Here is a 25,597-nt window from a genome sequence, read left to right on the forward strand (position 1 = left end):
TGAAAGTTTGAATTGTAGACTTAGCACCACAAAAAAGCTGCCATGTATATTTTCAAAACATTTTATATTTTGAATTGTGTATGTGGAAATACATGTATTAGGTTCTCAGGATATGATCTAAAACAAAATTATTTCTGATTTGCTTCTTTCAATTATTTAGAAATAACCCAGATTGTGGGTAGAATAAAACTGGTGTGTGTATGTTCTTAGAAAACTATTTTTAGGTGAATAATGTTTAGTCATTCTCGTACAAGAAAAACCTGAGAGATATGCATGGAACTAAAAAAATAAATGTCATATGTATATATATATATATGCACATGGAACAATCTATGTGCATATATAGACATATATAGAAAAGAGAATGTTGACATAAGACTATATGGCCTATGGGAAGCAAATGTCTACTTGGCCATTTTTGCTTTTTGCGTTTTTTAATAGGAAAATGTATGTTGTTCTATTATTTTCTTTCTGCTAAAAATAATAATGATAATAGTTTCTCTGTAGAAAAATACTGCAATGTTTTTTGAGAAATATAAAGTGTGGTTTTTTTCCAATGTTGATGTTCACTCAAAATAGCAACAATTCTTTGATAACAATTCAGTTTTCACAAAGTGATATGTTACAGAATATGTCTTAAAAACAGAGGAAGGCCAATTGGAGTAACAAAGGTCTGCCCATCCAAAAGCCAGATGTGAATGCCCTGAGCAGAGGGGCAGCGTGGCATGAAATGCACCACCTCGATGTTTTGATGTTTATTTGGCAGCAACTTTGGGTCTCAGAAGGCAGCTGGTGTTACTTGTTCCCACAAAGTCTCATTCTTAACAGTGTTTCTAAGAGGGTAGTACCAAAAACGGGATTTGTTTTCTTTGTAATGGCGTTTTTAGGTAGGTTTTCCGGAGGAAAGCAAGAGAGCTATTGCATAGGCTGTCTGACCCATCAAGTCCTTCTGCAGTGCATTCCTGAGCTCACTGTAAAAACTGCACAACGTATCCTAGAGCCATTGTGAAGATATGCAGAGATTTCTTCCCTCACAAATATGGCAGAGTACAGTGCTGGGAAAAGTGAATGGAGAAATGTTGTGGTTTCAGTGTAAAAGCTTCTCTTCTGAATGCCCTTCCCTTCAAGTGCTGCTACATCTTTAGCTTCAGCTAGGTTCTTGGTAGGGATAAATAGAGAGCTTTGGAATGATGGAAAAACGAGTGCTGTAAATTAGCTGATCTCTCCTTACCTATGAAGGCCAGTGTATTGGATAACTTCATCGACTTCAACAGCAGCCTGACATAGACTGGAAGATTGATTGCAGGCGTTTTGTTACACTTGAAAACAGGCCAAATTTGTTCGTTAAATCCCAGAGCTGCTTCTTGGGCTACAACTTCTCCATTCCAGCAGAGGATAAAAGCAAGGGTGAATGGGCTCACAACGTCCCTGTGATCCTACCAAGCGGATCCTCTCTTTCAGCAGTTCTGAATGGAACTGAGCCATAACAAAATGTAAAGAAGGAACTGTTTTGTGTTATGTTGTGAGGGCTCTTAAGGTGTATAGGTAAAAGGACATTTCTGCTCTGCTAATTTTACATGTAGTGTTCATCCCTGACAGTCTGAGAATCTTCAAATCCTTTAACAGATAATTTGAAAGTGGGTCTGCACTATGCAGGGTCACTCCAACACAAGGATTATGTAGCCCCATCACGCAAGGGTCTGTATTAGAGCTATACAACTTCAGTAGGGGATAGGTATTGAAAATAAAGTATGAGCTGAGGGAAATTTAATAGAGGAATTGGCTTTGGTATCCACATTCTTTGTTGGTGGTGGTTTTAATCACCGATTTAAACATAGCCAGCCGTATCTGTAGAATGACTGGGAACTGAGGGCAGAATAGGATACCACCAAGTCAGTGAAGGTGTGTGCTACGGGATTGCACCAGCATTCTTTTATCACCTAAATAATCAACAAACTTTACAAAATAAATGTTCATGATCTGTGTTCTTCCAGCATTGCCTGCTATGCCCTCACTTGAGCTAACAATCAGTTAATGGTATCAGCTTGTAATAAACCTCTATTTTCCAGGGGTTAACATTGACCTATAGGCAAATTTAGTCTTCCAGCTGAATGTGCCCATGTGGATCCAGAGTTTGTTTGTGTGTAGACTAGCTTGCACACATCTGTCATTTTTATATGTTTACATTTATAAAAAATAGAGAAGAGAAAAAGATCTTTACTCTTGAGGAATAGCATTTTTCCCTCCAGTGCATTCTTCTAAAGTTAACATTTCATTTTAGAAGAAAATTGCACCCATTTTACAAAGCCTGACAACCTGAAAGCTCACACAGTAAGAAACACTTCTTACCTTCTGTAAGCTGTGAAAAGTTTTCAGATTATACTGTCATTTTAGAGCCTGCTGCCACATTGCTGAAAAGCAACATTATTTGAGACATACAGTAGAAGAACCCAGAATGAAAAATTCTTAACTGGTCTCCATTCTGCTCTGAATCTGATTTGAAAGAGAGAATCTTAGTGCATAGAAAAATAAAATGTAAAACTGGGAAACCTGAACATTCTTAATAGTGAACTACCATAAAAGTGAAATAGAAACTTCTTTGTTGCCTCGTATGTTAAAATAAAAGGCCATACAAAATTTGCTGGGTAAAAGCTGAAATTTCCCACCTTGACTTGTATAGGAGTTCTGTAGCATCTTAGATGTAAGATTAAAATTAATGCTAATGCTGATGAACAGTAGAGTAACTTTGTTATTGCTGCAGTTGGTAGAGGAGTAGCATCAGTTTATTCTGCTGTTCAAGTCTGTGATCGTGTTTTCATTACAAAATCAAATTAGTAGCAATAGGACTTGCCTACTGCCCACTTCCCACCCACCACCAAATAAATCCTTGACAAAGTATATTTGTTGAAAAGAGTTATACTGATTTACTGAAACACCCAAATAAATAGCAAGTGATGCTTTGAGTAAAGTGTTTGCCATTACAGAGTCAGTTTGTGTTTCCATTGCATAATCAAAATCTGCAGGACTCATGTCAGAACACTTTCCTGCCAGCCCTGTAGAATTAGAGTTCAGCCTCGACTCTGGCATCACAGGATCTATAACACAACTGAATCTGATTCAGGAGTGTGTCTTATTTCTAAGTGAAGAAGGTAGTAGTGTCTCTCTGTAGGAAGGACTACAGCAAAGGAGGCAGAAAACCTTACAGGAGGCTATTTATTTAATTAAAAGGAATATCCATTCACTGGAAAGAACAGCAATGGCTCATGGAACTGCTGGGTCACCCCCTCCTGGCTTCGTGTTTCCTTTCTCCTGGCTCTCCTCCAGTATTGCCAAGTTTCAGCTGGAGAGAGATACAGAGCCTGTCATATTTTCCAGGCTAATGTGCAAGATGAATGGTGGCAGTGCTTTTAGAGTCCTTGGCAGTTAGATGCTGCCACACCACATCTTTCATGGTGTCCAGCGCCAGCCCTCACCAGCGCTGTGTGGGGACGAGGACAAGTGGGTGGCTCTGTAGCACCCGTGAGGTACATCCAGCGTCTTGTTTAGAAGTGTTCAACTAGAAATAAGGTACTGATTACTTCAGAGTAGATATGTCTCCTGTTCAAAGTAAGGGAAGGCAAAGAAGGGAAAGAGTGATTGACTAGATGATTTTGAAGTGTCTACTGCAATCAACAACCAAGATTAGGATTTTGCTACATAGATAGAAAGCGTATGTTTCCCTTCACATGTTTGGCTCCTTTCCCAAAGCTTCATATCAATCTTTCTTGTGTTTAATTCTGAGCCACTCCATCTCGCAGTGCTGAGCAGATCTCTTCACCTTGTGCGAGCAGGAGGGTCTTCCTGCAGTACCAACAGCCCCTCTCCGTCGTCTGACCAGAGGCACCTCAGTGCCTGGTCCATCCACATGTGGCACAAAGCCCAGCTCACAGATGGAAAAAGAAGATATGGTGAGAAGATCTGTGTTCCAGCCCCTGTGGCAGCCTCAGTGCTTTCTGCCATCTCTAGATTGAGAAGAAAAGGACATCAGGGTAGCATGAGCTTTTGTTAGCTGTAAAGCCAGAACAGCAGCAGCAGAAGGGCTTCACTCCTGCACTTCTGCCACATATGAAAGTATTCTGCTCTTTCCACCTCTTTCAGTTTTCCTGTGGCTCATCTCTGATTGCTCTGAATCCTGCTTTTCCCCAGGTCATAATACACACTCTCTTCTCTAGGCAGGTTGTATGAAATGACCATCTTCTGTCCTCATTCAAGAGAGGAGAGTAGTAGCCACTCATGAGCATTACTGGCTCAGGCAGCTAATTCACAATTCACAACGAGTATTGCCACCAATCTCCTTGTACTGTAGGCATTCATCTTCTTTCTGTTGACCAGCAGCAGTGTGAACAGACAGTAAAGCATTGCCATTTATGACTCTAAATCGAGTACAATCCCTAGTGTACTAGATTGCCATAATTCATGCTTTAGGATATTCTTCTGCATTTCCTGTTCTGGTGGAAGACTTTTAGGTTTTCTAGCCACTCTTTGGGTAGAAAGGCAGAGTGTTCATTTCATTCGTTTTTAGGATTAAGATAAGTTGAGTGGGACAAGTTTGTTTTATTTTGCCCAAATCACTGCTTGCAAAGCACTTTAAGATAAGTGGATGTGAAGGACTATGTGAGAACTACCTGTTATTAAAATGAAATGAGGCAACATCAGAAACTTGCCTTCTGGGATCCAAAGTTCAGATCAGTGAAAAAAACATGAAAATGGGGAGTTTGGGCCCTTTTAATTAAAAAGCTGAATTTTCAGTATATGAACAGAATGTACTGTTTGTGCCTGAACTAGTAGCCTTCATTCCTGACTGTTGTGTGATAGCTTTAGTTTGTTTGACATCTTCTCTTTTTCAATGTTGTGAGTTTCTTACTTTCTTTTCCCTCCCCCTCCCACCCTTCCCCCAACTTTTTTTTTTCTTTTTGCAATTCAGAAATCAAGTTCCTCTACCACAACTGGAGAGAAGATCACAAAAGTCTATGAACTAGGAAACGAACCAGAGCGCAAGATGTGGGTAGATCGGTACCTCACATTCATGGAGGAGAGGGGCACACCTGTGGCCAGTCTGCCAGCTGTGGGCAAGAAGCCCTTGGACCTGTTCAGGCTGTACGTCTGTGTCAAAGAGATTGGAGGTTTAGCACAGGTGAGAAGTGCTTAAAAGTCAACCTTCTGAAGAGGCAATACATAATTTTCCAGTATATTTCCTGCTGGTTACACAACTTCATTCTCAGCCCTGACAATAGAGTTGAAGTAGAGTTTCAATATATTAACGCTTTTCTATTTGTCTGGAGTTCATCTTTGGCTGCATAATTGCTCTAAAAGCCTACTGTTTGAATCAAAATTGACCAACTCTGTAGACAGATGAAGCTGTTACCTGTTCAGGGTACCTGTTCAGGGGAATCCAGTAGTGCTGCTAAGAAAACAGAAGAGAAGAAAGCCATTGCATCGAAGTCACACGTAAAAAAACAGATGATAGAGCTGAGAGGAATTCAGCTGAAAGAAAAAGGAGATTTTGAAATCCATCCTTCCCAGATAGGTATGCTGCCTCTGGGACAAATCAGTTCATTTCTCCAGAAAAGTGGCAGAGAGATTCTTGAAAATTGTCCTTCTTCCCAAATCTTTCATCTTCAATTGTCTCTACACAGTACAATTGTGTCTTAATCAGAGACTGTGCTCTCCTCGTGTTTGGAAAGTGCTTTCAGGATATTTCAATTTGCCTTACAAGCGTAATCATTACAAAGAAAAGGTGATTTACTTAATTGAGAGGAAGGAAAAGGAAAGTAGGAAGAGCTGAAAACAAAAAAGTGCAATGTTAGAATACAGAATATACAAATTTCTCTGGCCTTGTTCTTCCTGCTGAGCTTATTTGGTGTGCCACAGATGGGAGAAGCTTTCGTTTGTGTTCTCACCAGTTAACTGGAACTCTGGCAAAAGGATATGTGGAAATAACTTACCTAAGGTTCTATATAACTGACCACCACAGAGCAAAACTAAATGTTTTTTGACTAGCACCATCAAAAGGGAAAGCAGGAGTAAATGGTCGGCATTTGCAGACTTAGCTTTTGTATTGATATTATTTGCCCTTTCCTGATGCTTACTAAACATGTTTTGCATCTACAGGATCAGTCTGGCTAGATGCTAGAAGCTACTGTGAAATGCTGAGACCCGTAATTTCTGTGGATTTAAAAATGTCTGTGGATGTTCAGTGCTTTGCAAGGCTAGGTCTTAAAGACAGGTGTATAGATAAATATCTGTGTAGTATTTAATGGTATATATATGTATATATAATTTTACACTAATTATAAAATATTAAGTCAAAAATACGGAAATCAAATTAGATCATCAAAAAGAGAGTACATTTTAATGATTTATCTGGTTAGTTCAGGAAAGAAACTTCCAACATCAATTAGTACCATTTTTTACTGCTGTGTTTAATGGTACACTTCACAACACAGGACTTGACTACTGAATTAGATCATTGGCCCTTCAAGTCCAGAAATGCTAGCTATTGCTGTTACTAGAGGAAGGCAGAGAAACCTAATATAGTTCACCTTGCCAGTTGTTAAATGCTATATATGGGTAAGAGATGGTATCCTGACATTTTTAGTGATCAGCTCATGCCCCCCAGCATCATAAAGATTTGATTACTTTTAGCTCAGAAACTTTATTACAGGTAAATCGTATCATGCAGCTGCTCTGCCTCGTACAGCGAGATTGCGCCCATAGCCTGACTCGGTATCAAAAATAAAGCAAGGGGGACACATGGGATGTTCTGGAGAATTGTTAATGTTTGCTTATCACATGGAAATGTATTTTATTTTGAGACACTCAGTGTTAATTTGCAATGATAGACATTATGCATTGCCAAAGAATAGATGCTGTTCACTTAGCCTGATTTTTGAAGGATCTTGAGTTACAAATTTGTGTGCTTCAGTACTGATAAGAATTGACATTGAAAGTAAAGGCTTCTGTTTTTGCTGGTATGCCCACATGAATGATCACCGTGTTTATCTGTTCGGGCCTACTGAGAGGCAAAGTGCTTTGCTTGATGAGATTTATTTAAATGCATCAGAGTGATGTTCTTCTAAAAAGTTGTTGCTCCAGCTGCTACGCTCCGCATCTCCTGATTCTGCCCAGAAAGTGACAGGGAACGTAGCTGAGCAGCAGCAGTACATGTTCTCTGAATACGTGCAGCTGATGGGGTCCCAACATGAACAGACCAGCTGCTGGCAGTCTTCTTTTAAATGCCAGTACAGTGGGCATTTAGGCACGAATGTTCCTGTTTGCATTATACAATGTGTTCATTACGTACCACTTAGCTGTAAGTCAGTAGGCACAAAGGGCTGTGTAACTGGATTTCAAGCCTCAGCAGGGGCAGTTTATGACAATCTCCTCTCCTTTAATTCCTGAGTTCTTGCAGGATCTACCAGAGAAATAAAAACACTTCATACAGCCATGCCAACCTGCCTACTATTAATGCTATCCCCAAAATATCTTCGCTGACTGGCAGCAATTATGATGTTATTAAACACAGAGAGAAATGTAAGAAACATTTCTTCTGCTGGCATAAAGGCACGAGAACAGTATGGCTAATGATAACCATTGTAACTAGAAAAGTTAAGCTGGAATCATAAAATCTCAGGCCTCAGGGCAAGTACAAGGCCTCAGGGCAAGTACAAGGTATCATGGCAAGCAAGAATCAGGATTCTTCCCCAGCATCAGCTCAGATGCTCAGATGTTCATCGCCCCTTTATTTCAGTGCTGTCTCCCCTCCTAGGATCATACCTAGCAATTGCACAACTGGCTGAATGAACTTTGGGGCATCAGGTGTTACAGCAAAATACTCTGCTACGACTGGTACAGCTGAGTGAGCCAGTGGCATCATCCAGGATGACAAATGAACTGAGCTGTTACTGCAGATCAGCTGTGTTTGAAGAACTCAGGAGCAGATTCTTTGGATATTCTCAGCCTTGCACTGCAAACAAGACTCGCAGTGGAGCTGTGCAGTCAGCAATGTAATACAGGGTACTGCTGGGCTAGTCCTGCGTGTTTGAAGTCTGCCTTAATTAATGAAGGGGCCTCACTTCACTCTGCCTCTCATCTAGCTAAAGCATCATTGATCTGTCCCTGCAAGATGCCCTAAAGTGAAAGGACTCGAGCCAGGAATTACAGGCTAAACTGTCTGACAGCTGGTGGCTAGTTTGGAGAGAAAAAATATTTTTCATATCGGTGCTCAAACACTTAAATTGCAGAATAGCGCTGTTATTGCTTTTTAAATTAGTTTTTAGAAGCTGCTTTTTAATTAGAATGGGGTGGGTGTGGGTGGGTGTCAGAGCAAGAGTGAGCGTGCATTTGCTTGGAGATAAATTGCTAACTGAAGAGCACAGGCCCTGGAAGAGTGCAAGGCATTTAAAAGATGCACCATGCAGAAGACTCTCAACAAGCAAAGCTTTTTATGTAGCTATCAGCAGGTTCCTTAATGGTTTTATAACTGTAAATGCTGTCTATGCATTACTTCGTGTGGGAGTAATGAGCATTAGTTAGAAGAGGAAAATAATAATAATAATAAAAAAAAAAAGTAAACCAAGACATTAAGTACTTTTTTTTTTTCTTTTGTCTCCTGACTTTTAAACAAACCAGTCTGCTGCAAACCAATGATTCTGCCATTTCTTGTGCTAGGTTAATAAAAACAAGAAGTGGCGTGAGCTGGCAACAACATTGAACGTTGGCACTTCGAGCAGTGCAGCCAGCTCCCTGAAAAAACAATACATTCAGTACCTGTTTGCCTTCGAGTGCAAGATCGAGCGAGGGGAGGAGCCCCCTCCAGAAGTCTTCAGCACCGGAGATACCAAGAAACAACCTAAGATTCAGCCGCCATCTCCTGGTAAGTAGGAAAAACTGCAGCCTCTTACACAACCATTTTTAAATGCGCAAGATATTCACTAGGTTGCAGTTTTTATATTTAGAAGCATGTCTTGCTAATATTAGACAAACTGCGAGGATAAATATGTTGTTGGCATCTTGTTTTCCAACTTGAACCGGCTCCTGAGTTGAGTCAGATTTAACTCTGAGGAGCCATCCACGGTTATGTATCTAGTCTTTGCTCAAGGTGCATGTACCATCATATCTCTAAGATTCAAAGAGTTAAGCTGTTGTAGTAAAAATGATAGCATTCTGCGAGGACGTGCTCGTGCTGTAAGACACGAGGCAGCCAGCACCAGGAGGAGTTTCCATTTATCTAAAGATGAGGTCCTTCTGCCTGCACCTTCATTGCTGTGGCTCTGAAGCTGCATTTTCAGCGTGGCTGTTGCTTGGTAAAACTTCAGTTGGAGGCAGGATGGCAGATGCTGGGCTAATGAGTGGATCTCAGATGTTTGCTCTGATGTGGCTCGCCTTGAATGTGTGGCAGATGGAAGGAGCTGAGAGTATGGTGTATCCCCACGGCCAGACATTGTAGTCTGGAGGCACGCTCTCTATTCTGTTGTTGTTAATCCTGCATGTCAGATAAGTTGTTAGCATCACCATTTTTATCTTCTCTGAAAAATCAGAACATGAATTGATTGATTTGGGCCATTCTTTTTGTGTGTACAGTGTGGTTTCTTTCTAAATTAATTTAACTTGAGACTTGCAAGATTTGATAGTCATGATTGATACTCAACACAGGAAAATTCTTTAGCAGTGACATTTTAAGTATATAGGAAAAGGTGTTGTAAGTATTAGTCTATTAAGTTGACTTCTGAAAAATTTTCCTTTCATTTGCTGGTTATTAGACTTTTCTGAGCAACAAAATAATTTTGCTAATACCAGCTTTCACATTTACTGCTAGGTAGACCGCCTTCTGTTATTGCCAAGAGAGCATAATTCTGGAATGTTGATAGCAGTTCCGTATGTTAGAAGGCAATATTGGAAAAGTATTTAATGACTTAATTTGTGTTATTTCGGTTCACTGGCTGAAAATGGGAGGTGGAGAGTGGGGGACCCAGCAAGCTCTTGAGGTATTTTGCTGGCTGTATCGCCCCAGTTGGAAAACTCCTATCGTGGATACCACAAAATTTGCAAAAACCTTTATCATCATATAACACAGTTCTGGCCTTTACAAGATCATTTCATATGATAGTGCTTTGTCACTACAGAAGAAGGTAAGGCAATAAAGCTTAAATCTTTTTCAGCATGAGGTATTTGGTTTAAGGATTTGGGGCAGTGTTTAGTGTTAAACACTCCTAGATACATCTCCTTGTGTAATACTTTAAATAGTCCCACTTCCTCTTTAATACCTACAGTTATCAGGTACCTCAGTGTTGATAATTTAATATAGAAGATGACTTTGCAAGGTAATTTCAGAATGTGAAGAAAAATACGTAGTACAAGAGGTGAAGCCTATAGTCCAAATGTTTATCAGTCTGAAATGAGCATAGCAAGTCCAGAGTGTGCCCCACTGCAAAAATTATAAGTGTTGCATTTGCCTCTCATTCCCAAGAAGGCTGGTAAGGGGAGTGAAATTGTTTAGACTTGCTAAGGAGTGTCAGGAGGAAATTAATTTCTTTCTAAAACTAAGAAGCAGTACTAAAAATGAAAGGGTATTGTGCTTTGCTGTCTCCTCCCTTGCCCGTCCCCCTCCAACACTGCGCTCAGCAGTTTGTTCGGGGACAATTCCTGTGAATCTGTTGAACTTTGAGATGAAGAATCCTTATTTAAATACGTAGACTGGAAACAAAGGAATAGAAACACCAGACGTACCATTTTTACAGCGTCCTTTTGTATCACGATGCCACAGATTAAAATGATAAAGTCCGAGTTTAAATTTATCATAACATTCAAGGAAGCTGCCCATGAGGAGAACTGAAACTATTTTTCTAAGATAAAAACACAGCAGGACATAGAGACTGGAAGAGGGGGAAGCAAGCAAAGATCTCAAGGTTTGTTTTGTTGGCTAGAAAAGAACTCGTGTCACTGAATGGACTGCACTTCTGTACGCAGAAAGGCTTTCCCAGTGTGTATCAGCTTTAGTACATGAAATCCCGCTGAGGTATAGATGCTGCAGAGTACAAGCCTGTTCTTTTTAATAGTCAGCTTTTTTTTTCTCGCTCCTTTTTCTTTGGTTTATACCAACATTAACATTTTAACTGCACAAAAGAAGTAGAGTTGTGGATGTACTTTAGATAATCTGTTACTCTTTGGCATTCAGAGGGAGCAGGAGCCCGGTACAACACGGAACAGCAGCCTCGTAAGGTCCTCCTTTTAACCATTAGCCTCTGTTGTGCAGTTAGCTCAGTGCAGGCAGAACCGCTTTGAAGCAGACACCATTTGCAAAGAAGCAGTTGGCAGCATTAGTGCTTGGGTAATTTGATAAAAAAGCAGGGGGATTTGTCTCAGAGGGGGCGTGTTGTACTTTGTCCATGAGAAACAGTGCAAAAACCATAGGAAGCAGAGCCCAGCAGAAGAACCTGGTTGGGAAAAGGTTGTGGTGTGCAAGGCAAATCTGGGGGACTGCGATGCAGCACTGTGGGTTCGTGTGTTAGTCCATTTGCTTGTATTTGGGATTTCCCATCACTTTTGGTTTTTGCATCATTAACTCTAATAAGGTAAATGATATGTAAAGGAGAGAATAGTTTAGTGCTGTGTACAGTGCAATTCAGGGTAGTGTCAGCAATTATATGAAGTTGAAGAAGGGAGTCGGAGTAGCCAGCGTTGGCACTGTAGCCAAGGCATTAGTGATAGGATTAGCTGCCTATTGTAATAAACGTCCTGGCTCCATAGTACTGTTGGAGCCTCTTCTGTCCTTTCAGAAAACTGCCAGGCAGAGGTGGGGGCCTGAAGGTGTTGCAGTGTGTCTTGCACTGCTCTGAGGCTGTGCAGGCTGGAGACGTGCTTGTGGTAGGCTGAGACCTTGATATCACGCCTTGGGTCTGCCTGGGTCAGGTAGTACCACCGTGGTGGACACCACCAGCAGATGCCTAATGCCAGGCTAGCTATTAGAGGACCCCTGCTGGCCCTGTGTCCTGGTTGTTGTGTCTGTGCCAAGGTCCGTGCCAACTATTGGGTGTTATTTTGCTGTGCAGGCACTCCTTTATGGAGAGAAAGGCACCGTGGGCCTTCGTAAGCATCCTTCTGGGGCTCCAGTACTTTCCAGAAGTGGGTACAAAGACAAAATGCGCTTCCCATCATGTGCATTCGATAGTTTTGACCCAAATGCACAAATCCAGTGGCAAGTCCTGAACTGAAAGTTTCCCTGGCAGTGGAGAAGCAGGCCCTGGGGAGAGGGACAGCGGGGGGGACGCAGCACAACGCAGCCCTTCAGTGAGTGCCCCTGGAACCAAACCCATCCCTCTTCAGCAGCGGGTGGCCGACCGACCTGCTGTTATTAGCGGGCAGGTGATGCCACGCAGCGTGCCACCAGGCCAGCCGAGGAATCCCCACAGAAGACGGATGGGCGAGGGGTCGGAGGACGTGGGGGCAGGCCGAGGTGCCCCCACGCCCCGCCGGGGGGGCCCAGCCGCAGCCAGCGGCCCCCAGCCCGGCCAAACTGGGGCACGGGGCTCGTGCTGTGTGAATTATCTTCCCAGCGTGGCGGCTGGCTGCTCGCTCTGAAGTATGCGAATGTGCTTAACCTTCAGTAACCTTCCCATTGTTTACTTTAGAGTATACATTTGTAGCTTCTGGCAAAAGGTAGGGATATCCTAGAGAGCGCGTCAGGCCTCCTATTAATGGCGTTTCAAGAGGTTGAATTCTTTTTTTTTTTTTTTTCCTGGAGGGAAAAAATTGCTGGCAAGAGAAATCTGTTTTATATATTTATTTTTTTAACTGCGTCTTTCTGGTAAATCAAGGGTCTTTCCTGAAAGCAGCCCGTGCTGCCATTCAGGCTTTGCAAGGAAAAAGCTGTGGCAGTCCTGCAATTCCGTGCTGCCGTTGAGTGAACTGCGGGAAGAGTTTGTAGGATTTCACTTCTCACTAACAGAAATGCTCCTTTTATTTCCTTTTGAATGGATTTTAAATTCCTAAAAGCATACTCTTACAGATCTGCTATGACACTTGAGAGAGAAGCATTACTGAGACATGGACGTGAGATGAAGAATTCATTAGCTATGTATACATAGGTTTTTTTCCTGGACGTCCACAAGTCAGCTCCAGTCATGTACACAGAGATTACCTATTCTAAAAGAACATTAGTGTTTGTCTTTCTTATTCATTCTTTGTTTAGTACCGAAGCTTAGAAAGCACTTTAAAAGATAGGGCTTCTGTTTCAGGATGTCCACGATCAAAACGAAACGGCTAGAGTAATAAAATACCTGCAAGAATAGATATAAGGAATTCAGAGAATAGATTAACAAATGTAAAATCTAAGGTGAAACATGAAGAGAGGAATATGTCACTTTCTTCCAAAGTAGAGGGTTGTTTCCATATCCTTGAAAACTAGAAAACATTGCTAATAGCAATGTGTGTGAAATGTATTAGTATGTGTGAGGGAACATAAGTAATCTGCATTTAGTGTGTGCACATACTATATCCAAAAACTGGTCAAAGCATATCTTTTTGTTGCAAAGCCTAGTGCTCAAATGTTAAGAAATGCCAAAAGTGAGATATAGTCTTTGTAACCTTAATTATGTTTCCTTGTGCATCTACAGTTCAATACACTCTTAATCATGCGGTCACATTGATATTTTTTCTGTGAAATGTCTGTGTCATTCAGTGCACAAAATAAACAAATGTTCAACAAATGAGAAGCTATTCAGTATTTTGTGTTACCCTCACCTTTCAATAACTGTACCACAGTTTTCAGACAGCCTCAAACAGAGAATTATAATTTTACTCCTTGTTTGTTTGTTTGTTTTCTTTTGGTCCTCATTTTAATTGTATTTGAGGGCTTTAAAAGCATCGATCAACCTTTGCAATATACGTCTGAGAGGAAAAGGAATATGATTCCTGTTCTACAGATGAAGAGCTGGGCCACCAAAAAAATTTACATCATGAATATCAGCTCATTCTGGGTGCCAGTTTTCTAAGTTTTGCCATGTATCACCCTTTACATGATCTCACCTGTTGCCTTATTGTGTTCTGGATAGCCACAAATCAACATCTCTAAAGAGACTCTCTGAGGAAAGGACTACACATCTAAGAACCTCTTGTGAAAAAAAATAATTTCACTCATATGCCCAGTATTGCACATGAATTTTCTACAGGAGAAAGCAAAAAAAAATAGCTTGAGGTGAAGATCCATCTGGATAACTTCCTTGTGATTGTCTGAAGCATGGTAAATGTTTAAGAAACTGAAAATCACATCCTACAAGAAAGAGTTACATTACTTAAAGAATGTAGGTTATACCCAGTCTTGGGCTCTTCTTGTTAGCTGATGACCTGATCCAGAGGTTGAAACCGTTGCAGGCCCTAGCCTGTAGAAGTGTGCCAGCAGGGACCTAGGGCAAAGCACATTCACAAAGCAATACCAGAAACTTGGCACTTCTCGTAATAGTATTTACCTTCCATTTTTCAGATATTTATAAACAGTTGTTTAACAGAGGGTCAGGGTCAAGGCAAATAACTATAACTACCACCCAGCAGACAGAAATTTAACTTGCAGGTTCTCTGTTGGACATCATCATTCTGTTTTTAAATCTTTCCTTGTTGAAGCGGTTTCTAAAAAACACATTATTTCTAATAAAGATACGATGTATTCTAGCAGCCCATAAATAATGAAAGAATATTTTGCTTGTTTTATTTGGGTTTACTTTAGGTATGAATTCGGTTTTTGCTCAGGTAGAATAAGGAAGAACTTAATTGCTGCATAAGAGCCACTCATAAGAGAAATGTGCAGGGTGAAGCAATATCATGTTTTACAGTACGTGTATGGATAAACTAAGATATTTGCTTACATAGCTCTAATATGACAAGATGGTGTGTGACAACTCAGAAATACCTTCAAGCTTTTTAGAAGTAATCTAGAACTGTGTTTAAAGCAGAATAGGCCTTGAAACACAAAAGGACAAGAGAATGATCCTGTGTTACTCAGGGGGTCATATATACAAAGGGTTCATTTTATGTGAACATGAAGATTTGCTTTATTATTTCATGGATTTGTTTCATTATAGCACTAAAGCCTTCAGTCAACTGTAGCCTGAATTGTCGCAAATGTTGTTGTTACTGTACTAATGCAATCAGAGAGCTTTTCTTGAACTTTTTTTGAACGTCATTTCTATGTGAGCGCAATCCAAACATGCCTTAGAAAGTTGAGGACAGGAACAACATGGTCTACAAAATGTGCATTTTACATATGCACTTGCTACTGAGACTGATTTCCAGATAGTGGAACATGTGTTACAGATATAAATGAAACACATAAAAAGGGTGTTCTTCAGTTAAAAACAAGCTCTGCCTGTCAAGATGATGAGTGTTCTAGGAGTCTGAGTCAATTATAAACTACTCTCTCTTTTACATGCAGAAGAAAAGCCCATACTGCTTCTTGCAATTTTTCCTCTAACAGTAATTTATAAAGTTTTGTTAATTGGCTGTTGAATGTAGATAGTCAGGCACTATAAAATGCTTACGTGACAGTTTATAAGAAAAAAAAAAGAAAAAAGAAAAAAAAAGACCTCTCAAGTCAAAGCCATGTCTTTCTAAGTCTATTAGGTCTGTGATTTTTTCTGTTTGAAAATTGCATCCATAGACTTGACCCTACAACTTCTCGGGACGAATTCCTGCTACGAGCACCAAACAAGCAGACAAGGCCAGTCTGATCCAAGGTTTAGACACTGTTAATGATACTCTTCTACTGCCTTCTAAATCAGAAAAATACCACATCGAATGTTTGGAGTGGGGGGGATAATCCTCTCAGTACTCATACAAAAAGAGTAATTTCAAGTGTGTACTTTAAAAGACTGTTCTGAATGTGTTTTATCATTAGCTTATGTGATGTATTCATTTAATGCTCTTGTTGCTGTTGGAATAAAACAGTCCATGATTTCTCCACTCGTTGTCACATCAGGATTATAGCTATTTACCATGGTTGAGGAGGACAGTAGTGCAGGTACGCTACTACTCTCTGAGACCTCAACCTAAAAGTTTTCACAGGTGAAATAGGTGGCTTTGCAGAACTGACCTGGTCTTGTTACACATGCTCTATGGTGTATGTAGCTCCTAGCTACGTTTTGTTAAGTTGCATTTTGCTACTTTTGCAGTTTTAATAGGAATGTGTGCCATAGCTCCTGTTTGTATTCTACTCCCAGTGGTTGCTTTCTGCTTATCCCAGATTGTCTTTTGCATTTCTTGAACACAATCTTTATGCCACGCTGTCTCAAAACTGACACAGAGTTGCAGCGTGCCACCAACCAGTTGCCATGTTTCACCTCAGAAATGTCTGCTTTCTAGTGGTAAATGAAATTATGTTCTTATATTAATACAGCAGTTTGAATTTGTAGGAGAAGCTTCTGGCTGAAATTTGCCTTATGAATGTCTGTGTTGTGGTAGTGATTATATAAAGAAGTTGTGCCAAAGAACAACCTTTCATTTACTCTGTTGTAAACTATAGACAATTAACTCTGTATCTCTGACCTCTGTTTTAAATGATCCTTCATCTAGATGATTTCTATTCATGTTGCTTCAGGCATCAGATTTAATTCATGGTTCTAGGAAAGATGATGGCTATTATTGCGCAGCACATCTTGATCTCAGAGGATCTGTGGAAGTTATAAAGTATTGAGATGCATGGTATAAGCAGGCTCATGGGGGAAAGAACCAGTTTCTCTCACTGATGATTATTATTTCCACAGTAATTTGGCTTCTACCTTTTAATATTTCCTTTTTTCTTTCATCTCCCAGCTAATTCTGGTTCCTTGCAAGGTCCACAGACTCCACAGTCTACTGGTAGTAATTCCATGACAGAAGTGCCAGGCGATTTGAAGCCCCCAACACCAGCATCAACACCTCATGGACAGATGACACCTATGCAGGGTGGCAGGTATGAGAAGAGCGTTGCTTCATTTTCTCTTACACTGTAGTTCCACGACAGTTTAAGCCTTTTCCCAACTGCTCAGGAACTCATTTGATTCTGTGTTGAACCAGTCCAGCCTTAGAAGTGGCAGAAAATCATCTTGCTTTGGAGGGGAGATTAGGAAAGGGAGGAAGGAGTAGGAGCTGCATTAGCTTTCTAAACACCAGAGAAAAATCAAACAAGCACCAGTGCAAAGGAGAGAATGAGAATATGTCAAGAGTGGGGAGGGATGTGGAACCCAACAGCACCAGCTCAGAACCACAGCCTTGATTCTTGGGTATACAGGTCCAATTATCAAATAAGTATTACAATAACAGTGAGGTAGCAGAGTATTCATCTGGATGGACAGAGAGATCCCTTTCAGTTGTCTATCCTATAAGTCATTCAGGCCAGCTTGATCTGAAGTCTTCTCTCCATTCATAAAGAATCCTTAGCCCACTGACGTCCAGCAAAAAAAAAGTTCTCGTTGACTTCAGCAGAAACCTGAGCTTTGAACTATTTACAGAATCATTCAGAACTTAACATACTTAGATTCTTTTTTCTTCATCTCCAATAGCTCGGAAAGGATAACCAGAACTTTCTTAATCATCTGTAATTCAGGCTGAGTTTTCTCCCACTGTGAAAAACATTTTCTTTTGCATTAAGAATAAATCTGCTAGTTAATAGTGAAAATCCATTTTCCAAGCCAAAATTGTAAGGGCTTTAGAATAAAGCTGGCTGCAGCCATAAAAGTTAGTGCCTCTGCATGTAACAGGAAATGGTATTTGGGAGGTAAATCAAATGTAGCTGTTTAGTCTTTAGTAGGAGAGCAAGGGAATGGTAAATTGGTAACCTTGCAGTCATTACCTTTCAATTGGTAAATTTGAAACTGATGAACAGTAATACTATTTTTACACAGCATATAATTAACCTGTGCTTGTGAGGACAACAGCTTAGTGAAATTTCAGAAAAGTTTAGACTTCTACATGACTAATAGGAACATGTGCAGTTGAATTAGATGAAAAACACTGGTCTTTAATGTAAGTAGTCAGATAAGTGTGGGGAAAAAAATGGGTAGATTTTTTAATGATGGTGAAAGTTGTTTGCATCTTCCTCAGGTATGTGCTGCACTGCTGAAGACAGCGTCATGGACTAGGCATATTATAGGCCAGTCTGTTTTCACAGTTCTTACAAATATATGGTGATGTTAATGCCTCTTTTTTCTCCTCTTCTAGAAACAGCGCAGTTAGTGTGCACGATCCCTTTTCTGATGTAAGTGATTCAGCATTCCCGAAGCGAAACTCCATGACGCCAAATGCACCATACCAGCAGGGAATAAACATGCCAGATATGATGGGAAGGATGCCATATGAGCCGAATAAAGATCCTTTCGGTGGAATGAGAAAAGGTATTTTCTTTGTGGGAGTTTAAGTGTTCTTACATCGATTTAATCAGGGTATTCTAGTCATCAGAATGAGCTGCACACTTTGCTGATTCTAACACTGGCAAAATGGCATGCTTATAGCAAAAAGAGAGATGCAGTGCAATTGTGTTTCACTGTGCTCTGATCATATTTCCCCCTCTCAGAGTCATATTGTGTATTTTAGAGGAACTTAACTGTTTCCTGAAACTGTTTCTAGGAACACATTTCAGGAACGATGGCATAAATTCCTAGGGTGAGGTTTTATGCAATGCAGTATGCTTCTTGAAGGTGGTAAGCTACTCTGCAAATCAGATCCTGGACTTCATTGTTAGAATATGAAACTCTGAAGCAACAGGCCTGGTTGTAGTAGGGCTGAACTGGAAATTCACTGTGTGGAACTGAGCAAGTCTCCTTATGTTGTCTGTCTGTTTACATATTTTTCAGAATAGGAAAGCTAGTTTTTTTCTCCCTTAGACAACCCTTGAAAAAAGTGATAAACATGCTCAAAGGTTGTTCATTTTTTAGAAAGCAAAAATTAAAATTAATGTTAAATCTGACTCTTATCCTTTTGGGCACTTAACCTACAGGTGTATTTGTGGATTCTATAAAATGTGCTTAAAATGAATCAGTCTTGCATACCTTGTATATAGGAAAGTGGGAGGAAAGAACACAAGTAGGGCTCACAGTGGCTGCAAAGAGAAGAACAGATGGAGGAGATGAAATTAAGAAGTGGAATCACAAAGAGAGCAAAGGGGAGACATAGGAAGAAGAAGTCCATAAATCAAGGGAAGAATTTTACGGAATGGAATGGAATGGAATGGAATGGAATGGAATGGAATGGAATGGAATGGAATGGAAGGGTTGAAAGGGACATACAGGGATTGAGTCCAACTGCCTGATATGTGATGAATTGAGGAGATACGTTAAAAGAGATAGCCTGATGTGATTTTTTAAACCTTTCCTTTAAATCCTTTCTCCTGGACTGTGGAGACTAGCACAAGATGGTTAGAGTAAGGGGAAGGTCCTCTCTGTCTTAGATTCATTTTAGTCGTTATATCCATCTGAGATTAAGTAGGCTTATTCCTTCAGTAAGCAAGTTCTGATATATGTAGGTATATAAGTGCTTTATGAGAAAAAGCAGAACCTAATCCCTACAGCTTTATAATTCAAACTATGAGACTTGCTTTCATCTGTTTGTAGGGTTCATGTTTGCGGTCATATTTAGCATTGTTTGGGGTGAAAAGAGTAAGAGCAAGTTCATCTTCAGCTATGAAGACCACAGGGAAGAAGCTGCCTTGGTGCCTGTTGAGTTCAGCTCGATATGATGAGATTACTTTCTTTGTTTGCAGCTCCTATATAATATTATAACCATCATCTTGGTAGTGGTGCTGCTTCATGTGTTTTCATCAGGCCCTGGAGAGCTTGTCAGACACCAGCTAATTCTCCTTGGCAGTGTTAGGGATCTGAACATTATTTTAAAATATATCATTTAATAAAAAGATATCTTCAAACACCCAGAATAATATATTTAATTTCCTTTACTGTTTCAGTGCCTGGAAGCAATGAGCCTTTCATGACCCCTGGACAAATGCCCAACAGTGGAATACAGGATATGTATAACCAGAGTCCGTCTGGAGCGATGTCCAACATGAGCATGAGCCAGCGACAGCAGTTCTCTTACGGAAGTGGCTATGACAGGAGGTGAGTTAATCTTTAGGAGAAAGGAAACCCCATTAATGAAAACAATCATCTCCCCTTCTCATTTTCCCATCTCACCTTGCAGAGAACATATCGGCCTGTATTTCCTACAGCATCTTGCTAAATCACTGGGAGTTAAACCATTGGTAGTGACAGTGTCTAGCTGTTTACGGGAATTAATAAAGAGGAATTGTTACACTTCAGAAGTCACTCAAGCTGCAGCAGATCAGCAAATGGTGTGTTTGGCAGCTGTCTTCAGCTGGCTGCTGGGCTGGGCTGTGATGGTGTAAAGTAGCACTTGAGCTAGTCTTCTTGCCATGTTTTTACCTAAACAGTTGTTGGTGGGCTTTTTTTGAAAAACAAAACAAACAGCCTAACTGTGTTTGGTTTGTGGTCTGTTAGTGGATTGTCTTTGGAAATTCTGGAGTCTGTTGTCTGAGCTGTAGAGGCACTAGTCTTTCAGCGTGTCCATCAGGACCCTAGTAAGTTTGCCTTTCAGTGAAGTAAGCAAGAATAAATTTGGTTCTCTTTTGTTTATGCTGGGAAAGCCTTTGGAAAAAATAATAATAAAGAAAAAACAGTGAAATCACTGATGAATGAGCATTGTTACATAGCAAGCAGAGAGGTTTGAGACTGTTTGGATTTTATCAAGCATTCCAGTAGGTTTTGCAGCTCTGGCTATATTCCCACTTTTACTCTCATTAGATTGTGTGCTTTAGCTTCCTTTTTTGTTTCCTGGTGGTAGCCAAAGTGATGCAGTGTTGGACTTTTAAGTGTAACAGCGGAGTAGAGTTTTCACCCATAGTTTGAAGTAGCAGGTGTGTAGGCTAACACAACCGTCATGTTCAACAGGTCATATTGCTGGGGAGTCAGTGAGATTAAAGTTTCCAGCGGAAGGTGATAAGTCAAGCAAATGTTTTCTTTAAGGGGTGTGTTTTGTTTTCTTGGCAATTTTGGAGAATAAGTGCTTTTTACAGAATGAGGTTTCCTTTGTCATTTTTTAGGTCGGATCATGGGCTGGGTCCTGAAGGCAGTATGGGACCACCTGGTCAAAGCAACATGGTGCCTTCAAACAGTGACCCAAGCATGTACTCTCCTAATCGTTACCCTGGCCAGCAAAGGTGAACACTGATTTCTCTGTTTGTAATATCTGCAATAACCAGCTAATGAGTGCTAGCAGCCTCTGTGGGAGCACATAGAATATGCGGCCTCTTGGTGTTGCTTATGCTTTGTCTATTCTTATTTAGGCTTTTACCTTTGGTTCAGCTTCTTGGGGGTACAGAGGCTTGGGAGAATCAGTTGGCTTTGTGTAGCTATAGCATCACAGACGTTAGAAAAGGAGTATACATACTGTCTTATGTATCTCCCTGCCAACACTGAACTGAACATTTATTATTGCCCCAAGTTCTCCAGTGCAGCATCAAATGACACCAATTCTGAAGCTTCCACAGCTTCATTTGGATTGTGGTTATTCTGTGGCTAACAAAACTAACATTTAGAAAATGTTTCCTTATGTATATAATGTACGTGTACCTTTGCACATTTTTATCGTGTAGCACATAAAATCTTTGACAAGTGTAGACAGTTCCTATCAGGTATATTGTTCTTTTAACTGTCATTAGGTATTTTCTCTCCATCCACATGATAATTTTAGGAAATACTAAACAGCTATTGCTTTCACTCTGGTCAACGCACAAAAACTGTAAATTTTCTGTGTTTTTGGAAAAGCCATGTCCCATGAGATCTTTCAATGCATCAAGTTCCCCGGTCTTCTTTATTTCTCTGACTCTCTGTGATATATTACTTCCATAATTATACTCAAATGGTAGCTATGTTCTTACTGGTAATGTACAGAGTGGAATTACTGACATACTGGTCTGCAATACAGTGTTAATTTTTCAGTATAACTACTTTCCAAGCACTTCATTTCAGCAAGTTAAATTTCATTCAGAGATGCTAAAAATGCTGCAGTTGCACTGCAGTGCCCCTCAGAGGTCATAAGGGGCCACAGGTAAGTTTCCAAGTGCAGCTCAATTCTGCCTCCTGTGTGTATGCTTCATTTATGCAGCATAGTTAAAAATTAAATGAATTTTAGCAAAAGCATAAAAGTACTGTTTTCACTCAGTGATAACATGTTTAAATGTTACATATTGTAATATAATGATATTTATACTAACTTTCTGTCACTGTGGTCCAACTAAATTTAGAATCACAGAATTTCACTTTAAATCAGCAGTTAGGTATTGATTATATACCAAACCTGCATACCTCTAAATTGATAACATTCTTAATCCAGAAAATAGTCTTATGGAGATCTACTCTTTAAACACAAGCATCTTGACTCGCAGCGTCTGAGCTATACATCAAGTACTTGTCCTGCTACAACTGGTTCCCAGCGTCACTGTAGCTACCTGTCTTACCTCTTTGCTGACCATACTCTGTTTCCGTTCCTGACAGCTACCCCTAAATCTCTCTGCTGCATCTTCATTGCTTCTCCTTCCTTCTATCTGCTTTACCTCCTTCCTTTGACTGCCAGCTCCAGCAGAGCTTACTGCACTAGGCTCGGGACCATACCACACTGTACCTTCACTGTGTTTCCAAATGGCAAATATCTTCAACGTGCAAGATCATCAGAGCAATTTCCTTTTCCTGGTGGCTTGGAAATTCCATCAGCTCTAAGTGTTGATTTGAATGCTTCATTTTAGGCATGAACCATACGGGCAGCAGTATCCAGGACAAGGACCTCCCTCAGGACAGCCACCATATGGAGGACATCAACCTGGAATGTATCCACAGCAGCAGGTAGGAAAAGGGGAAACAGTTATATTCATAATATTTGTTTAATAAATGTCACCCCAAAGTTCTGTATACACTCAAAACATTGTTTATAGAATGTATGTCTTTTGGCACAAAGGAGCACTGTAGTTCTGGTCAGAATCACAGCCCATATGGATAAGCAGTGTATATGCAGCTATAGGAGAATATGTTCATAACACTGAAAGAACATAAATTTTAACAGATGTTCTGTGGCTTTGGATGTGTATCAAGTGAATGTCCCAAGTTAATAACCAGCAGACTGGGAAAGTATAACTCATAGGCTAGTAAAGTGATGCTGCCTCACTTTCAGAAACAAATAGGAAAGCTGCTTGACTGGCAGGTTGAAGGGCCTCAAATTATGTCATGCAGCCAAGTGAACCCAACAGAAAACTGGAACAGAGTAAATCATGCAGTACTCGCAATTATTTTGAATGTTGTGGTGGGTCATGTGCATTACCTGTCTTTAATATATATCAGATGGTATATTCCCTGTGTGTTCTCTCAAGTAATATGTTACCAATACATGAGAGGTGTTATTAGTGTTAAAAATAACTTAAAACATTTTGTACATTTCAGTCTCTCAGTGTAAAATCTTTGAAAATGCAAATGATACACAAATTTAAGGTTTTTGTAAGACGCAACATTACTACCTTGTGGGTGAAATCCCTTCTTGTAAGTCAATAGCAAAACTACACTGACTTCAACAAGGTCAGAGTTTCATCTTGCATGTTATGAGTTCCAGTTATACAGTAATCAAAATTAGCTTCCAAAGTAGAAAGCATTTCCGTATAATACAATGTCAGAATGCAAGCTTGTTTTCAGACAGTTCCAAATAGTCCTTTTCAGCTTGGGGTAGAGTTTTACTAGGAAATTTAGGAAAGAGAAAAAAGAGGTTTTAGGTTACATTGTACTAAAAAGGCTTAAAATGTTCAATTTCTTACCTATCTCTTTGGTTCAAACATCTCTAAAATAGCATCATCAAAAAAGTAATGTGCAGTTCTTTTCAATGAGCATATACTAGCAGCTGAGATGATTTAATGGGGAAATTGCAAAGACGCATAACAGAACAGTTTGAGATATTCCATGCTAACGTATGTAGGTTATATATTAACTACATGTTCATTTAAGCAAGAAGACAGCTTAAATTTGTGTGTGTGTGTGTATATATATTTGGTCCTGTCCCTAGTGCTGTTCATGTGTTTTGTATAATGTCTCTCGAATGCAAAATGCATTCATTCAAGCGTGAATGCAAAAAAGCATTGAAGAATGAAGGGCGAGAATCCTGGCCTTGGCCCCTCCCAGAGGGGGCTCCCACTCCCAGAGGATTCCCCCTTTCCACTTAGCTGGGAATCAGGTTGCCCCTTCCTTACTCTATTTCCTAAGTTTCACTCTGTAGTGTTCAAGAAGAATGTGAAAAATGGCCCTTTCAAAGCCTTATCTGCAGCCTGAAGGCTAGGGAATGACTAGGAAGGAGGTGCTTGGAGCATGAACCCCTGGGGCTAATGAAGCACTTTGAGCCACTTTTTTCAATTCCTGTATGAATGCTTGTAGCCTGAGAGTTATTACACAGCAGGTGACCGGTGTTGGTGTCTTTTTGTCTGTTGCAAGATCTCACAATTCCACTTTCCCAGTGGAGAGAGGCACATTGTGTAGTCTCGGTCACCCTGCTGAACCTTTACACAGGAGGGGGAATCAGGTGCACCACTGCCCTCCGCACTGGTTACCTTTAGGCATAAAGCAGGATGTGCTTGCCACTGTAGTTGCCACTACATAGACAGGAACACTGAACAGCTTTTATAAAGGCACGTGCTTCATTCTTAAGTGTCTGCTTTAAGCATTCTGAATCACTCAGGTAAAACAAACACCTTCTTAGATGTGGCAACTACCAAGTCAGTTCTCAAGGTATGAATTGGCCCAAAGCGTGGAATTTGCCACAGCAAGTAGCTTATGTAAGGCTGAAAAGGTTATTCTCAAATAGCCAGACAGCTCTACAGCAAGTTAAAAAGAAATAAAAAATACTTTTGAGCAATGCAGCAGTTGCATTTTTATGTGCACCAAAGTTGGAAGATGAGTTTATGAATCCCAGGGCTGTTTTAACTGACCCATATTGAATATATACTGAGTTTTATCTATATGTAGATATAGATACCAGGGGAGCCATAACTTTGAACTTACCATAGATCATATATTCAAAAATTGCCCCTTTAATACAAATGCTGCATTCGGAGTGGTTTGAACTGTGCAACAAATTCCCAAAGGATTCAAGGACCCCTGCAAACTTTACCACTTTCCCCTCAAATTGCAACATCTTTATTTTTGTCCTGCTGTCTTAAATCCAAACAAACTCGTATGATTTAAAACCAGCTCGTCTCCCCCCACAGTGTAACAGCTTACCTCACACAACATTCCCCAGTTGAGAGGGTGAGAAACAAAGACGGAATAAACCATGGGTGGCAGCTGTTAGTTACATTGCTTCATTCATCACTGAGCAGCAGTGTAAGAACCTGCATAAACTCGAGTAGAATGTTGGGATGTGACCGGCTTTTAAAATAATCTCACATGAAATTAAACGTGCTCAGGATGATTAGGGAAGGAGGGCTGGTTGCCCAAGCAGGACCGTGTTTCCAGGAATTATGCAGAGTAACAAATGAAGGAGAATTTTTCTCCTA

The 25,597-nt window shown here is 40.3% G+C and overlaps 1 protein-coding gene across 7 annotated transcripts in view; it reads left to right on the forward strand.

The window, feature by feature from the left end:
• ARID1B (AT-rich interaction domain 1B) overlaps nucleotides 1–25,597 on the forward strand; it is a 321,285-nt gene that overhangs the window by 288,205 nt on the left and 7,483 nt on the right. For 4 of the 7 annotated variants that reach the window (XM_072035944.1, XM_072035942.1, XM_072035940.1 and 1 more), the window contains 7 exons: nucleotides 4,964–5,173; nucleotides 8,710–8,914; nucleotides 16,840–16,978; nucleotides 18,226–18,398; nucleotides 19,964–20,114; nucleotides 21,116–21,232; nucleotides 22,817–22,913. In XM_072035944.1, coding sequence (XP_071892045.1) covers nucleotides 4,964–5,173; nucleotides 8,710–8,914; nucleotides 16,840–16,978; nucleotides 18,226–18,398; nucleotides 19,964–20,114; nucleotides 21,116–21,232; nucleotides 22,817–22,913 — 1,092 coding nt within the window. The remainder of the gene's footprint in view (nucleotides 1–4,963; nucleotides 5,174–8,709; nucleotides 8,915–16,839; nucleotides 16,979–18,225; nucleotides 18,399–19,963; nucleotides 20,115–21,115; nucleotides 21,233–22,816; nucleotides 22,914–25,597) is intronic. The other 3 variants (XM_027454398.3, XM_072035945.1, XM_072035943.1) reach the window with 1 other exon arrangement.

Source organism: Anas platyrhynchos, chromosome 3 (assembly GCF_047663525.1).
Source record: "Anas platyrhynchos isolate ZD024472 breed Pekin duck chromosome 3, IASCAAS_PekinDuck_T2T, whole genome shotgun sequence".
Classification (NCBI taxonomy): domain Eukaryota; kingdom Metazoa; phylum Chordata; class Aves; order Anseriformes; family Anatidae; genus Anas; species Anas platyrhynchos.